This window comes from Lithobates pipiens, unplaced genomic scaffold (genome assembly GCF_037356315.1).
Source record: "Lithobates pipiens isolate NorthernLeopardFrog02 unplaced genomic scaffold, aLitPip1_a1.2 Scaffold_18, whole genome shotgun sequence".
Classification (NCBI taxonomy): domain Eukaryota; kingdom Metazoa; phylum Chordata; class Amphibia; order Anura; family Ranidae; genus Lithobates; species Lithobates pipiens.
Window position 1 is genome coordinate 370,019,589 of NW_027507758.1, and position 18,243 is coordinate 370,037,831.

At 45.7% G+C, this 18,243-nt stretch overlaps 1 protein-coding gene across 2 annotated transcripts in view; it reads right to left on the reverse strand.

Annotated features, from left to right (window-relative positions):
• COPS7B (COP9 signalosome subunit 7B) overlaps positions 1-18,243 on the reverse strand; it is a 43,816-nt gene that overhangs the window by 10,396 nt on the left and 15,177 nt on the right. For both annotated transcript variants that reach the window (XM_077487666.1, XM_077487667.1), the window contains exons 3-4: positions 14,839-14,914; positions 12,093-12,181 (exon numbers count right to left, since the gene is read on the reverse strand). In XM_077487666.1, the coding sequence (XP_077343792.1) occupies positions 12,093-12,181; positions 14,839-14,914 (165 nt within the window). The remainder of the gene's footprint in view (positions 1-12,092; positions 12,182-14,838; positions 14,915-18,243) is intronic.

Below are 18,243 nucleotides of genomic sequence, written 5' to 3' on the forward strand. Positions count from 1 at the left end.
ACCTCCAGCGTTTGAGCTGAGGTGTGAACGGGGCCCTTGGAGCTGTCAGGCTAGCTGCCATGCCCACTTGCGTGGACACCTGACATGTTTTGGACTATTGCAAGTCCTTAATCAGAGGTCTGTGCTGCACTGCAGTAAAAATTGAACAAACCTATTTATGGTATTAATGTTTGAACATGCACTACAGATACAGATTTAGCCATCGTCATATATAACTTCTTTATAAATAAAACCAGGTTTCATAAACAAACAAAACCACTGCTTTTGACAAACAGAACAAAATAAATAAAAAAAGTCAACTCTATTGGCTGCAATGCAATTGCACATATTACTTGAATATAATAGCAAAATTAAATATTAAAGAAAAAAATAGATAAATAAGAAAAGCCTTTTTCTTAAAAGTTTTTTTTACAGCAGTTTAGTAGATGCCCTCTAATTATTCTTATGTGGCAGTGTAGTCATAACAAGGACATCCCCATGCAATGCTTTTGAAGGAAGGAAACCCATTATGACCAAAGAAAATACCACCAGAACAACAGGATCTATATAGCAGCCTGCAGCACACTCCATCCAAATGCCAGATCCTGCTGAGTCCTGATATTCACTTGATAAAACATAGTGAATGTATGCACTGAAGACCAAGCAACAGCCTTGCAAATCTGAGCCATCGATGCTTGATGAACTGGTCATGAAGCACTCACTCTTCTGGCAGAGTGTGCCCTTACTGAAAAAGTAAGATTTTTTTTGTACTCACCGTAAAATCCTTTTCTCTGTAATTCACCGACCAACACAGCTCTTCTCTGTAAGTAAATGGGTTGTATAGCCTGCCATTAGGAGAAACTAGGCAAAATTGTTACACAATACACAGAACTTTAATCCCGCACCAGGGGGGCGGGCCCCGTGCTATCAACCCTTCCCACTGCTCCTAGCAGCTTCATTAAGTCAACAAGCAGTATAACGTAGAAAAAAGGAGGAGGGGTGGGTGCTGTGTCGGTCGGTGAATTACAGAGAAAAGGATTTTACAGCGAGTACAAAAAATCCCATTTTCTCTTATATTCACCGACCGACAGAGCTCCTCTCTGTAACTAAATGGGACGTCCCCAAGCAGTGCCAAACGAGGGGTGGGAAAAACCAGCATAAAAACTTCATCCACCATGGCAAGTGGGAACTAGTGAAACTAAACCCACAAAAAAACAGCAGTGTGTGGAACAACACCACTATATAACCGGGTATCCTCAACAGGAGTGATCCCCAAGACCGCAACATTGCGGAAGTTAATGCACTGCTCCATTACCCAAAACAGTACTGCGTTTTTATCGAAAAACCAGGAAAAAAAAAATTCAATTGCAACTACACGGCCGCCTGCAAAACTTTCTGGCCAAAACAGGCATCAGCCGATGCACTGACGTCTACCTTGTAGCACTTGGTAAATGTATGGACAGACGACCAGGTCGCCGCCTTGCACACCTGAGCGACAGACACTTGGTGTCGGAAGGCCCAGGACATTCCGATTGCTCTTGTAGAGTGGGACGTGACTGGAAAGGGAGGCACCTGCCCCTTCAAGGCGTAGGTTTGGACTACAATCTGTCTGATCCACCTGGAAATGGTGGCCGACGAGACCGCCATGCCCTTCTTAGGACCAGCCACCGAAACAAACAGCGAGTCCGACTTCCGAAAGGAAGCTGTGGCAGACAAGTACACCTTCAGAGCCCTAACCACATCCAGAGCGTGAAGGGCCACCTCCTTGGGGGTGCTACGGCTTAGGACACAATGATGGCAATACAACGTCCTCATTGATATGAAAGGCCGAGACCACCTTAGGTAGAAAGGACGGTTGCGGACGCAACACCACCTTATCCCTGTGGATGACCAGACAAGGTGACTTGTAGGACAAGGCCGCCAGTTCCGAAACCCTCCTGGCCCTGCACAAAGGTACTCACTAATGAGTGAGATGTCAGGGGTCTTTGGAAAAGAAAAAAAAATAAAAAATAAAGACAGCCAGAGCTGAAATCTGCCCCTTGATAGTGCTCGATGCCAACCTCTGGTCTACACCTTGCTGAAGAAACAGCAGGATCCTGGATATAGAGAAGGAGGGCGGATGCCACCCTTTCTCCTCACACATGGAGATATAGGCATTCCAAGTATGATGGTTTATCTTCCTGGAAGAAGATTTCCGCGCCCTCAACATAGTTGGAATCCCCGAGTCCGACAGACCCCAGTTCCTCAATACCTGGCTTTCAATAGCCAGGCCGTTAAAGCCAGTGATGGTAAAGCAGGGTGAAGAATTGGACCTTGAGAGAGGAGGTCCTCTCTCAACGGCAGTCACCAGGGAGCTTCTGCCACCAAGCGCACCAGGTCTGCGTACCAGGCCAGCTGAGGCCAATCTGGGGAAATCAGGAGTACTGGAATCCCCTCGGCTTCCACTCTGCGAAGCAGACGTCACACCAGTTTCAGCGGAGAAAAGCTGGTACTGATCCCACGGAGCCACCAGCGCGTCTGCCCGCGGATCTCTTGTCCTGGACACGAATCTCGGCACCTTCCGATTGAGCCGGGAGGCCAATAGAGCCACATCTGGTGTGCCCCATGTCAGGCACAGCAGCCTGAATATCTCCAGATGCAATGCCCATTCTCCTGGGTCCAGCATCTGTCGACTCAGATAGTCCGTCTGCCAATTTTCCACCCTGGGATGTAAATGGCCGACAAGGCCGAAACGTGTCGCTCTGCCCACCGAAGTATGTGAGCGACCTCCCGAGCAGCGGCTGAGCTTCTTGTTCTCCCTTGGCGATGTACGCCACAGCCATGGCGTTGTCTGACTGTATCCTGGTTGGATGCCCTTGAAGACACGTCAACCATGTGTGGAGGTACAGCCTGATCGCTCTCAATTCGAGCAGATTGATCAGCAACTTGGATTCTTCTGTCGACCAGAGGCTCTGAGTCGACTGAATCCCCATCACTCCACCCCCACCGGACAGACTGGCGTCCGTAGTGACCACCGTCCATTTCAGAGGAAGGAACATTTGTCCGGACCGAATCACCGGGGACCACAACCACCAGATCAGGGAGTCCCTGACTGGCTGGCTCACCTGGAACTGCCGATCCAGGGACAACGGAGATATGTCCCATTTTGTCAAGATCTCCTTCTGCAGGACTCTGGTGTGGAACTGGGCATAAGGTACTGCCTCGAAGGAGGCTACCATGAGCCCCAGCACCCGTATGCAAAAGCGGAGTGATAACCACTTGCGGTTCATCAGCAGTTTGACCGCAGATATGAGAGTCAGCAATTGGAGGGGAGAAAAACCCTCGCTTCCCTGGAGTCCAATAGTAACCCCAGGTACTCCAGAGTCGGTACCACCACCAACTTCTTTGGGTTCAACAGCCACCCAAATGCTTGCAGGGACTGCAAGGTGATCGCCACATCCTCCTCTAATTCTGAGGCGGAAGAAGCTCTCAGGAGGAGATCGTCTAGGTAACCCACAATCGCGATCCCGCATTGTCTCAACAACGCCAACACTGGAGCCAGTACTTTGGTAAAGACTCAGGGGGCTGATGCCAGGCCAAAAGGAAGAGCCACAAACTGGTAGTGGGCTTCCCCGACTGCCAAAACGCAGAAACTTTTGATGCCGAAGGCATATGGGTATGTGCGGGTAGGCATCCTGAATGTCCAAGGATGCCAGGAAGTCCCCTTGATGGAGTGCAGCGACTACTGAGCGAGCCGATTCCATTCTGCACCTCTGCACTTTTACAAAGTGATTGAGGGCTTTTTAGGTCCAATATTGGACATACCCCTTCCTTCTTGGGAACTTGAGAGAAACTATCTTGTAACCTGTGTAAATCAGATCGCAGACCCATTGGTCTGATAACCGGGAGGTCCAAAGGGCTGCAAACTCCCGAAGACGACCCCCCACCCGAGACATGGGTGGGGGCAAACCTTCATGCGGTAGCACTTTTGTTCGCAGGCTTGCGGTTCCAGGGACACTTCTGACTGTCCGTGGGTGTCCTGTCAGGCTGGGGTCGTTTTGCTGAAGCACCGGGCGGACGAAAAAGCAGATTGTGAGCGGAAAAGGGGGGCCCTTGCCTGCGGCGTGGCTTCTTAGCCTTCCTGGCCTGTGGGAGTAGTGTACTCTTACCACCCGTGGCATTTTTAATAATGTCATCCAACGAGACTCCAAAGAGCCGTTAGCCAAGGAAGGGAAGATCCGTCAGGGCTTTCTTGGATGCCTGGTCAGCAGACCAGCATTTCAGCCAAATGAGGCGCCTCAGCACCACGGCTGACATTGAGGCCCTGGATAGCAGAGGGAGAGTATCCAGGGCCGCGTCACAAAACGTACTTAAGGCCATGCACTAGTTGGTCTGCTAGTTCCACGCAAACAGGGGAGGCGTTCTACTCTCCCAATTCGCGGTGCAAAAGTTTTGCCCACTCAGTGTCTGAGACACCAGTGCGAATGCCAGTACAGGTTGCACGGCTGACCCCACAACCGTAAACAAGGAACGAGCCACTGCTTCGGCCTTCCTGACCATGGGATCCTTGAAAGCAGGAGTCATCCCCTCAACCGGGATCGTGGTTACTTTAACCTAGATACTGGGGGGTCCACGACCGGAGGAGCCGACCACTTTTTGAGAAGGATTTCCTCAAAGGGGTAACGCACCACCAAATTTTTGGGGACCGAAAAGGTCCGTTGCGGGCAACCCCATTCCCTGTAGATGAATTTGTCAAAATAAGTCAAATACAGGAACACCTTAGGTGAACGTGCTGGCTTGCGGAACCCAAAAGGGACCGGTACATCAGCAGAGGAATCCCCTGGCTCCTGAATCTTCAGGGTATCACGCACAGCTGTGACAAGTGCTCCAACAAGCGCCTTGTCGGGCCCGGACCCAGACGGGGAATCATCCTTACTATCCGAACGGTCCTGGTCAGCCACGTCAGAGCAGGGGTCTCCAGCCGCAGCAGGGCCCAAGTCTGCATTAGAGCTCTCCCCAGAGGACCGGGGGGGGGGCAGGGACCTCTTACATGCACCTTTCCTGCCACATGCCGCCTTTATCTTAGCAACATAGGAGTCAAGGACCGCCGTTAGGGTGTCCATGCGCACCGCGCTAACTGCAAGTGACCCGGTTGCTATAGCCTGGATTTCGGGGGAAGAAACACCAGTTTCTGAAGCCATGCTGACCCTAGCCTGTCTGCCACTTGCAAGGGGACGTAGGACAGTGAAGTTCCCACCCTCCTGCTGCCGCATGGGGGGGGTACTTAGCGCTAGACTTACCACCCTGGGGCATTCTGTGATAGCCACAGCAGTGCCTGTAGTCCCTAGGAGGTTCCCAGTTGCAGAGAGGAGAAAACTGTCAGCAGCAGCAGCTTCCACCAGCGGCCCAACGATCTGCAGAGCAGCTTCAGCGTTCAGCAAAGAGCCATCCAGCGTCCTGCACACACACAGTGGATACAGGAAGCAGCAAGAGAAGCACATGTAATGCTGCCACAAGAGGCATAACAGGCTTTAAGAAAATGGCCTGCCAATGTAATCAATAGGAATCCTAAAGAAAATGCACCAGGGGAATTCATGGCTTTCCCAAATCAAAGATGGCCGCCGGAACAGCACCATGCGGCGACAGAGCAAAAAAATAAAAACGTGCTTCCTGCTAACAACCTCCATAAACATATTTTGGGACCTCCGGACCTGAACCAGGACCAATGCCAGCCGCACAGACCCCCACAGGTGAGAAACAGCGACCCATACACACCGCCCGCAGAGCATGCAGCCACCCCCCTCAGAGGGGGGGGGGGGGGGGGGGGGGTGATAGGGAGGTGAGGTAGCCCCGGAATTAACCCCCCAGGGAATGCCCAGCTGCTCACCCCAGGGAGAGCCATACTTACCAGTCCTGAAAAGCTGGGAGACATTCCATCACAGACCCACTCCTGTGCAGTTACTGGGTGGCTGCTGGCCTCGGTATACTGTGATCCAGACATCAGTAGCCCGGTAATATGTATATCCCCGGAGCATTGAAGCTCACCAACCATCTCTGGAGCTCAGGCATGTCGTGGCCTGCCGAGCCTTAGCTGCAGCCTGCTCACGCTCGATGGCCGGACTGGGGACACTACAAGGATATCATTAACCAGCCTGTCACCCAGCTGGCAGTTGATGAAAGATCCTGTGATCTTCTACCTTGCGCAAAAAGCAGCAAACCTGCAGCAAAAATATGGACCAAGAGGCCTGCAGGGTTTCCTAGGTCATTCTCCTTGCTAGGCAAAATAAAAACTGAAGCTGCCAGGAGCAGTGGGAAGGGTTGATAGCATGGGGCCCAAATACTGCAGCTGCTGACTTTTAATGATCGGACACTTACCTGTTCCAGGGTCCAGTGATGCGGGGGAACGAAGCCCCCCCTCGTTCCCCGCTCCGCTCGCGGCGCCGTCATTCGTACTGTGGGCACCTGGCTGTGGCTTCACAGCCGGGCACCCACTGCGCATGCACGAGCGGCGCCGCGATACGCCACGCAGTCATCTGGGACACGTGACCGGTCCCAGGTGACTGTGCGGCGCAAGTGGAAGTGATGTCACCAGCCCAGGCAAGGAAGAAGGCAGACTACGAAGGACCCCCTAGCAACAGGTATTTAGAGGTGAGTAAAAAAATTCTTCTTTTAAAATTTTTTTTTTTTTTTTATTATTATTTTTTGGTGGCAGCACCACTTTAAAGCCAGATTCATTTCCACCCCTTTTTGCAAAAAAGCCATCTTGTGGCCTCACACCAAACAATGTAAAATTTTCAAACTCTATAGTAGATACTCCTGGAAAGTGGCTTTCTAGCATTTAACATGGTAGACAATACTGGCCCAGAAATGCCCCGGTCTTTTAAAATCATGGTTTTAAAACAGCCAAACCATTAAATTTAGAGACCGTAAAAGTAGGATAGAATATCAGACCTTGCGAGGGCAGATCCAGATGGAATGGAAGAACCCATGGGTTCCCTACCGCCAATCTTACAATTTGTGTATACCAAGTCCTTCGGGGCGAGGCTAGAGATACTAGAACCACCGGTTTTCTCTCTTCCGGGATCAGTAACCTTGATCATAGCTGGTATAGAGGGAAGGCATAGATGAGAGAGAACCTGCCCCTAATGCAGGCAGGTCCCTGATTCTGGACACAACTATCTAGCTTCCTGTTGAACCTGGATGCCAGCAGGCCTACATCCGGAACCCCTCATCGACGCCAAATCAACAAAAAGATTTTGGAGTTTAGGGACCACTCCCCTGGAAACATTTGTTGGCGACTCAAAGCCCGCCTGCCAATTTTCCACATCCGTAATAAACACTGCCAATAAGAATGGAACAAACTTTTCTGCCCAGGTCAACATGTGACCACTTCCTTCTGGGCTGTCTGGGCTGTCTGATGCCTGGTGACTGATGTAAGCCCCAGCCGTGGCGCTGAAGTCCAGAATCTTAGGGCCAGCCGAGATGCTCGAATCTCCAAAATGTTGATGGCACCTCTCCCTCCAGGACCACTCTCCCTGGACGGTGGCCTCCTCTAGGACTGCCACCCATCCAGAGAGACTGGCGCCTGTCATCACCCTCCAGACCACCGGTAAAAAGGACTTTCCTTTTCCCACATTCTTGGCTATCATCCACCAACTGAGGCTCTGATGCACATTCAGCCGCAGAGACATGTGTCAATCCATGTTCCAAAAACTGAACCGCCTGGGCTACATTCTGCTCCAGGTCTGGAACCATTTAACCTATCAATAATAGAGCGTCCATGTATCCTGCAACCGATATACCCTGAGATCTTAGAATAGCCAACACCAGAGCCAGTGCCTTTGTGATTACATGAGGTGCCCTGGCTAAGGGCAGCGCTGCAAATGGAAAATGTTGGTTGCCCACTGCGAATCGCAGAAACCTTTCATGGGATCTGCAGATTGGCACATGTAGATATGCATCCTTGATGTCTATGGACGACAAAGATTCCTTTATGTGCAAGGAGACTACGACTGACCGGATCGACTCCATCCGAAAAGATAAGCTGTCTAGAAAATGATTCAGAGCCTTCAGATCCAGAAAAGGCCTCACATCTCCGTTTGGTTTTGGGATTACAAAAAGTTTAGAGTAAACACCCCTGAACATATATACACACACACACACACACACACACACACACACACATATATACATACATACATACAGATAGAAGGGCAAGCCGGGACACCTGTTGTATGGAATCTTTAAGAGCATCTACTGTGAAACATAAGGCACGAGGTATCTCTGCCAATTCCTCAGCAGATACCCCCTGATTGTGGACACTCTTAGGATACCCGCTTAACCTGGTCCTTTAAAGACTGACAAATTACCTATAGCTGCCACAGCCAGTTGTGCCGCAGACCCAGCAATAGCAAATCAGGACTTTATTAAGGACTCCAACTTTTGATCTGCTGGATCTTTAACCACCTGGGCATTATCTACAGGACAGGTAAGACTCTTGATCACAGGAGAAATGGCAGCGTCCACCGATGGCATACTGCATTTCTTTATAAACTTTTCCTACATAGCGTACAATAGAGCAAACCTTTTTAGGAGGAATAAAAAGTTTGTCTGGGCGATCCCAAATCAGCATACACAAATTTGCTATAGCAACGGATGCAAGGGGAAAGCCTGCAAACTTTGTGGAGGACTAAGAGCATAAAATGTAAAGGCAACCGCAGGGACGTCCACAGGCGGCAATTTAAATCTTGATTTCACCATCTCCGTGAGGGATTGGATCAATAATCTCTAGGAATGAAAGTCTGAAAATGGTTCTTCGGAAACTGACTCCTCAGAAGTGGAGTCTGTGGCCTGACCTTTCTCCCGGTCATTTACAGCCACTTCTTCCACATCTTCTGCCCAATCGTGTTCCAATGCAGGTGGGGGCGCAGGTGAAGGGGATCCATCCAGTTTTCTTCCACCCTGGGAAACTGAAGAAATCATATCTGCTATCTTTCCCTCTAGCCCAGCTAAAGCTGATGCCAAGTTGTTCTTTGTAACATAGGTTGAGGCAGAAGAGTTAGCTGTTGCTACAATGCCGGATAACCATAATGGCTCAGACTGGCCGGTTGCCTCAGGTCTCTCAGGAGACTTGAACACCGCAGCTATGTGGCTAGAATCATCCACTGCCGATGGGGATATCCAAGATGAAATTCCCTTATGCACTCAACCTTCGTGCAAAAAAAAAAATACTGCACCCAGATTTTTGCATTACACAGCCTTACAGGACCTGCAGTGCCCTGGTCCATCCACCCACAGTGACTCGCGTGCCCAGCTGACACTGCTCTGTGTCCCTTCCAGCCTGCTTACTGAAGCATATGCCAGGAAAACCTAATATGGTCACTTCCATCCCTACCACGCATGTGCGGCGTGCACGTTTTACCACGTGCACACACCTCTCTCGTCCATCCCACGTGCACGTCGAACTGGCACACTTGTCGCCCCTTGCCCGCACGCACCCACTGTTACAAATAGCAGCGGGAAAGGGCCACCAAAGGAGCTGGAGTAGTAGCTCGGTGTGCAGGTGGGGGGATTCAAGAGTGCCCAGTGCCCAAAGGGTAACATTACAGGCAATACCTCGTAGTCTTCTATGTAGTCGAGGTTCGGGTACCGTCCATTTTAGTGAATCACCGCCCGGATGGATCAGATTATATAGCCCCTTAAATCCTTCAGGATCTGTTGATAATGGACTATATACAAGATTTTAGTAATGAGAATGGCATCATTAGCAGTAATCAGCATGGATTCATGAAGAACCGTTCTTGCCGAACCAATCTATTAACCTTCTGTGAGGAGGCGAGTTGCCATCTAGATAAAGGAAAGCCTGTAGACGTGGTGTATCTGGATTTTGCAAAAGCATTCGACACAGTTCCCCATAAACGTTTACTGTACAAAATAAGGTCCATTGGCACGTACCATAGGGCGAGTACAGGGGTGGGTAGTGGGGTCCCCCAGGGTTCTGTGCTGGGAATAAATCCGGTTTAATTTGTTCATAAACGACCTTGAGGATGGGTTAAACTGTTCAATCTCTGCATTTGCGGACGATACTAAGCTAAGCAGGGCAATAACCTTATCTGCAGGATGTGGAAACCTTGCAAAAAGATCTGAACAAATTAAAGGGGTGGACAACTACATGGCAAATGAGGTTAAATATAGAAAAAATGTAAAAATGCATTTGGGTGGCAAAAAAACATGAATGCAATCTATACGGGGGACCTCTGGGGGAATCTAGGATGGAAAAAGGACCTGGGGGTCCTAGTAGATGATAGCCTCAGCAATGGCATGCAATGCCAAACTGCTGCTAACAAAGCACACAGAATATTGGCATGCATTAAAAAGGGAATTCCAGAGATAAAACAATAATTCTCCCACTTTACAAGACTCTGGTCTGGCTGCATCAAGGAGTATGCTGTCCAGTTCTGGGCACCAGTCTTCAGGAAGGATATACTGGAAATAAAGCGAGTACAAAGCTGGGCAACAAAGCTAATAAAGGATCTGGAGGATATTAGTTATGAGTAAAGGTTGTGAGCACTGAACTTATTCTCTCTGAAGAAGAGACGATTGAGAGTGGATACGATTTCAATTTACAAATACCATACTGGTGATCCCACAATAGGGATAAAACTTTTTCGCGGAAGGGAGTTTAACAAGACTCGCGACCACTCATTAAAATGAGAAGAAAAGAGGTTTAACCCTAAACTACGTAGAGGGTTCTTTACTGTAAGAGCGGCAAGGATGTGGAATTCACCTCCACTGGCGGTGGCCTCAGTGAGGAGCATTGATAGTTTCAAGAAACTATTAGATAAGCACCTGAACGACCACAACATACAGGGATATACAAGGTAATACTGACTTATAATCACACACATAGGTTGGACTTGATGGACTTGTGTCTTTTTTCAACCTCACCTACTATGTATTTAACTAGGTTACCAGGACCAGTCTCTTAGTTAGATCATGGACAGCTTCTCCAACCATGACCATTTCCTTACAAGTCACTGGTGGAAAAACTGAGGTACTTCCAGTGTAAGAGAGGTTATATAGGGTAGGACTTCGTCTTTTTTGGTTTGCCAGTGTCCATTCACCTATAGGTTGCGTATAACCCAGTTAGTTTTTATAGCTACGCCATGTCCTGTGATGTTATGATAAAGAAATATATTTTCACATATTTGAAGCTTGAAAGTTTGCAAAGAAAGGATGCTAAAAGTGTTATCTCTGTAATAATAATTCTGACACTGCATAGTGGTCAGTTTCCCTGCCTGCCTGATAGCACTATATAGTAAACAGATACAAAAAAGGAAAAATTTGTACTGGTGCCATCAGGAAAACGTGGTATTGGGGTACAGTAATTAGACTGGGATATTTCCATCAATATATGGTCAATTTGGAAAAGAGACTAGGCGCAACGTTATGTACATTAGTCTGCTGCAGCGGGTCTCTTTTCATGTAAGGTACAGACACTGTGCCAACCATAAAAATGGCTCGGACTATCAAAAAATATTTAACACAGAGCTGTGCTTAAGGGGTTAATGTTTTTTTTTCCTTTTTATGTCCTCAAGATGTCTCCTCTATTTCCTTAGCTCATTTATACAAGCTAATTTGCTAGAATGGTGAGAAACAAAAAGATGGAAAAGAAATTTTGTGAATAGAAAAGATGGAAAAAGTGAGTGATGCCATATGCAGAGATTCATCTAGCAGAACAGCCGAGAAAAACAGATGCAGTGCATTTACAGGCCTTACTAAAACACATCCAATAACATTTTATGAGTTTACAAACTTTTTTTCACAGATTGTTTCTTTAAAGATAATTCCAGATATATTTTTCCCCTGAAGATTACCTGCCCCCCAGCCAACAAAAAGAATGGCCAAGGAGTCAACCACAGTCCAATTCCTGCTCCCAGGCTGACTGTCAGGAACAGTTTAAGCTGTTAAGTTTTAAACACAGGTACCGCTGTATACAGTCAATGTTTGCGTTAGGATATACATACTTGTAAGCGATGGCAGGAAATATTAAGATTTGACACCCTTTGTGGGCACCTGGCAAAGTCATTTAAGTTTAAATTGACCATATACGTGAACCAAGAATTACAATGTACCTTCATCCTGGATGCAAGGCTCACAATTGTCAGGTGTTTCAGCTTGTTTTTCTGTGCAGCTGAGAGCTCTGGCAAGCTATCTTTCATTGCTAAAATTAAAAGAAAAGAAACAGCTAAATGTACAAGAGAAATGCATATACACTGGATGTGAATTGCCAAAACTTTATTAATTCTCTTCAGTCGCTAAAGGGTGAACAATGGTGCAATGTAGCCCGATTGGCTCACAGACTGATTGCCCTTCCTTACAGTTTATGTCCTGGTCTGTAGAGGAACATATTTTAGGCATTTACAGCAATGATGGCCATATCCCAAATGCCAGCTTGCTATGTTTGTAGGAAAATGTATTCTAGTGACTTGTATGTCCTTTGTTGCCCGAGCAAGGTTCTCTCGCTTGTCCCTTCGGATTTTGTTGGACGGACTGTTGTGATCAGCTGTCGAAAGCTGTGTTCCAACGATCAGATTATGGAATGATCAATCCAAAAGCGATTTTTATCATCCGATAATCGGAACGTGTGTACGAGGCATTAGACTGAATGTTTTTCTTCCTATGCTAGAATCAACATTTAGATATTTGTATATTGTAATCATGTCCTCTAAAAGTTGAACTTTATTTAGAAAATCAGTCCTGCTGATCTGCACCTACTCAGTAGCTCTCTATTTTTTAGCACAGTGCCAAAAATGTAGAGACCAATCTGCTGACAGCCTAAAGATTTACAGCTGCCCAGGGCCTTCAGGAAGAAGTAACAGGAGCAATGCTGGAGGCAAGTTACGGTACACACTAATTTTGGGAGCATTGCTAAAGAACATTTATCAAGTTGTTATGGGTTCCACTTAAAAGTGGAAGTAAACCCTCCTATCGTTTTCAGTCCATGAAGCTGCCATCTTGGCCCAATAATTCTTCAACTGCCATAATGCTGCACGTGATCAGTTATGACACCAGCCATTGGATGGTTTGAAAGTTTGGTTGAGAGCACAAAATGTGAAAGTTAGCATTTCCGGCATGCCGGGAATGCAAGTGTTTTTTGAATCTGGGTTTACTCCCGCTTTAAGCGTCTCTTCTCCAAGGGAGTACAAGTTTAATGTTTGTAATCGTTCCTCATAACAAAAAGGTTCTCCAGTCTTATTGGCTTTGTTACCCTTCTGTGGAGTCTCTCCAGTTCCAGAACATCCTTCCTGAGGACTGGAGAGCAGAACTGCTCAGCATATTCCAGATGTGGCAGAATTATAGTCTTATCTCCTGAGTAAATCCCCTTTTTAAATGTATGCGAATAGTTTGCTAGCTGTGTTTGCTAAAGCTTGGCATTGCATGCTTTTACTGAGACTGATCTACTAGGACCTCCAGATCCTTTTCCATCCTTGATCTCCCTAGGGGTTCTAACCTTGCATTCATAGTTTTAGCCCTCAAGTGCATTACTTTACATTTTTATATATTAGAGCTCATTTTCCATGTAGGTCTTCTTGTAAAGTTGCTTTATCCCCTTGTAACATTATCACTGTTTTGCACTGTATTGTCAGCAAACATCGCATATGAACTATTTATAGCAATCTCAATATCGCTTATGAACAAGTTAAAAAGTATTTTTCCCAGGACAGTGCCTTGGGGTATCCCACTTACAAACTCCAGACCATTCATATGATAAGCTCTTTTTCATACCCTCTGGACATGCTCTTTTAACCAGTTTGCTATGCAGGTACATACACCATTGTGAAATGCCAACAGACCTTGATTTGTAAGCAAATTGTTTATTGCGTACTGTAGTAAATGCTTTGATGAGATCTAAATGCACTACATCCACAAGCCTTCCTCTATCCACATTACAGCTCACTTCCTCATAGAATGGTCATGTGAGCATCAGAACTGGACCACAGAGAAATGGAAGAAGGTGGACTAGTCTAATGAATACTGTTGCTTTTATATAATCTGGCTGGCTGGGTGTGTGTGCATTGCTTACCTAGGGAACAGATGGCACAAGAATGCAGCACGGGAAGAAGACAAGCCAGGGGAGGTAGTGTGATGCTTTGGGCAATGTTGTATATTGGAAACCTTGGGTCCTGCTCATTCATGTGGATGTTACTTATTATTTACTACCTACCTAAACATTGTTGCTGACCAAGTACATCCCTTCATGGAAACATTATTGCCTGAAGGCAGTGGCCATTTCAGCAGGATAAAGTACCTTATCACACTGCAAAAATGGCTCAAGTATGGTTTGAGGAATACAACAAGTTCAAGCTGTTGACCTCTAAATTCTCCAGATTTCAACCTAATTGAGCATCTGTGGGATGGCCGTCCATGGAAGACCTGCCTCGCAACTTACAAGATTTGTAACCGACAGTTTGGTGCCAGATACCACAGCATACCTGCCTCAATAGGTTAGGGCTGTTGATAGGGCAAAACAGGGACCTACTCAATATTAGGTGGTCATAAATTTAGGAATGATGCTATATAAAAAAAAGACATATCTATATAAACCATGATATCTTGGCAATGTTTAAATGCATTGAGGGGAGGTATGGAGGAGTTAGGTTAACAGAACTGTACATAAGGCTAGTGTGTGTGCAAATATTAATATTTCTGCTGCTGTATGCACATTTATGGACAATATTGTGGGGGGGGGGGGGGGGGTCCTGCTATATTACACTGAGAAAGTTATAACCCCAGATGCCATCCTGAGGGGAAAAAAAAAAATACATATAGGGAATAGATGCTGTCTCATCTATAGAATGTAAATGAAGTAGTTCTTACCAACATAATCTGGATACGTTCCATATGCAAACAAGTTGAGGAGCTGCAGGTATCCAGAATGCGGACCATCAGCCAACTTTATAAAAAAAAAAAAAAAAAGCCAGTATAAATAAAACGAATGCAAGTACACAATTACATACAATTCAAATCCATGTAAACCTGCACAAAATTACATAAATTACTAATCCAGTAAACATGTAAAATTGATAAACTCCTCTGGCAAGTAGCATTCCAATGGCAGCTAACGATCCTAATGAATACTGAGTCATGATCTCCACCACACACTGAGAAAGCCCGATGTCCAGCGTGCAATTGGCTTTCCATCACCAGCTTCTGCCATCCAAGGTTTGGGCTGGCAGCTCCCAAAAAAAAAAAAAAAATTTTTTTTATATATATATATATATATATATATATATATATATATATATATATATATATATATATATATATATATATATATATATATATATATATATATATATATATATATATATAAATAACACACAATTATTATTAATAATATTATATGGTTCTCACTAAAATCCTTCAAAGGATCTAGATGGCAAAGCAAGGTTTCGCTTTCAGTTGTTGATAGTTTATCGGAGCAAAGAGTAAATCCTAGAAAATATCTATATTTAAAAAAAATCCCAGTCTGCAAGAAGACGTGATGCCTGTTGCCACTTGCTACTGCATCCAATTAGAAAGCAGCCTTCAGTGTCCACAATTGAGTAGTTAAAAGGAAAAAGTATAGCCAGAGCTATTTTGCCCCTACTACTATGGATCACATGAGTGCACTTCGTTCTGCACTTCTGTGACCCATTTTCAGCCAACATTGGCCAAAGGCCCCCCTGTCAGCTGGCATCATTCAGCTGGTCCAGGCTCTGGAAAGATCCCAACTTTACAGCCAGGATTCACCCAGATTCCTGGATGGGTAGCTGGCTTAGCCTCAGCATGCTGCTGAGAGACTTTGCCAGCTGCTCCCACCTCCTCCACAGCCCAGCGCTGAAGGGGAGAGCAGAGAGCCGGTGACTGATAGTCACCACTCTCTACTTAGAGCAGAGGAGAGAGAACTGAACAATCAGCAGTCTTATCGCTTGGTTCTCAGTGAAAACTGGCAAGGAATCTATACTGCATCCATCCAGCGGAATACAATATAAAATAAAATAAGAGATATACACACACACACACTTATTTTTCCAGGTATTTACCAAAACATTCAAGCTAGTTGTATAATGCAGGGGTTGACAAATTTTCTTGGAATCTAGGAGCCAGCTAAAAAAGTTAGGAGCCAGGTCCGTGACGGCGATCTGGACCTGTCCCTGGCCTGACATGGAGACGAGTGAGGGGAAGATAGCGCCCCCAGCCCCCCACCTGTCTCCAAGTCATTGCTCATAGCTCCTAGAGGGACATTTTATTTGTTTTATTTTTTTCAAATGACGATTTTTTTATTAAATTGCATTTTAGTGTAAATATGAGATGTGAGGTCTCTCTGACCCCATATCTCATATATAAGAGGACCTGTCATGCTTTTTTCTATTACAAGGGATTTTTAGATTCCTTGTAATAGGAATAAAAGTGACACACATTTTTTTTTTTTAAAAGAACAGTGAAAAAAAATAAAAAATAAAAGTTAAAATAAGAAAAAAAAATAATTTTAAATGCGCCCTGTCCCGCCAAGCTTGCGTGCAGAAGCGAACGCATATATGAAAGCAATGTTCAAACCACATGTGAGGTATCGCTGCGATCGGTAGAGTAAGAGCAATAATTCTAGTCCTAGACCTTCTCTGTAACTCAAAACGTGCAACCTGTAGAATTTTTTAAACGTCGCCTATGGAGATTTTAAAAGGTAAAAGTTTGTCGCCATTCCATGAGCGGGCGCAATTTTGAAGCATGACATGTTGGGTATTAATTTACTCGGCGTAACATTATCTTTCACAATATAAAAAAAAAAATTGGGCTAACTTTACTGTTGTCTTATTTTTTTTTATTAAATAAATAATTTTTTCCCCAAAAAAAGTGCGCTTGTAAGTACGCTGTGCAAATATGGTGTGACAGACATTGCAACGACCACCATTTTACTGTCTAGGGTGTTAGAATAAAAAAGAAAAAAAAAAAAAAAGTGTGTGTGTGTGTGTGTGTGTGTGTGTGTATGTATGTATATGTAATGTTTAGGTGTTCTAAGTAAATGGAAGGAGATCCATTGGCATTAATGGTTGTAATTCCAACGGCCACCACAAGAGGGCGCCAGATTCCAGAAGGAATAGGACCACAGAAGGCCTCAAAGCCGGGGGCTCAATTACCGGCCGCGCGGCCCGACGTAATCACGCTGGGGGGGTCCACGGAGACAGGATACCCCCAGCTGTGCTGCCTCAGGCGCCAGTCGCTAATTCTAGTCGCCAATGCGACTTGGCGCCCGGGTTTTGTCGAGCCCTGGTATAATGGATATGGGCTAAAAGTACAAACTCAAGTTTAGTTTGAGGGTATGAACAACCAAAACTGAGGAAGGGTTTAGGAATTACAGCTCTTAAGCATAGCAAATCCCTCTTTTTTCAAGGGACCAAAAGTCATTGGACAAATAAAACAAAAGCGGTTTCATGGCCAGGTGTGGGCTACGCTGTTATTTCTTCATCAATTAAGCAGGTAAAAAAAGGCATGGAGTTCGTTTTAAGACCCCTTTCATACGGGAGGCGTTTTTCAGGCGCTTTAGCGCTAAAAATAGCGCCTGAAAAAAGCCTCATCTGCAAACCCAGTGTGAACCGCCACTAAACCTAGTGTGTGAAAGGGCTCCAAATGTGGTATTTGCAGTTGGAATCTATAGCGGTGAACCTATATCATGCTTTCAAAGGAGCTGTCCATGCAAGTTAAACAAGCCACTGTAAGGCTTCAAAGTTAAACTAATCCAGCAGGGACATAGCAGTAACATTAGTTGTGGCCAAATCAACAGTTTGGTACATTCTAAGGGAAGAACGACGCACAGGTGAGCTCAGCAACATAAAGGCCTGGACATCCACGGAAGACAACAGTGGTGGATGATCGCAGGATCCTCTATGGTAAAGAAAAACCTAATCACAACAACATCAAGACAAGGAGGACACTCTCCAGAAGGTGGGCATTTCATTGTCAAAGTCAACAATCAAGAGAAGACTTCACGAGAGCAAAAACAGAAGGTTCACCACAAGGTGCAACCATTCATAAACCCGAAGAATAGAAAAGCCAGATTAGACTTTGCCAAAAAACACCATCTAAAAAAGCCAGACCAGTTCAGGAAAATATGATTTTTATAACGGCTTACCTGCAAAATTCTTTTTTTTGGAGTACTTCATGGGACGCAGAGCCTTAATTACTTAATGGGTTACGAGCCACCTTCAAGTGTTGACACTGGTATAGTCAATACAGGAAGTAGAC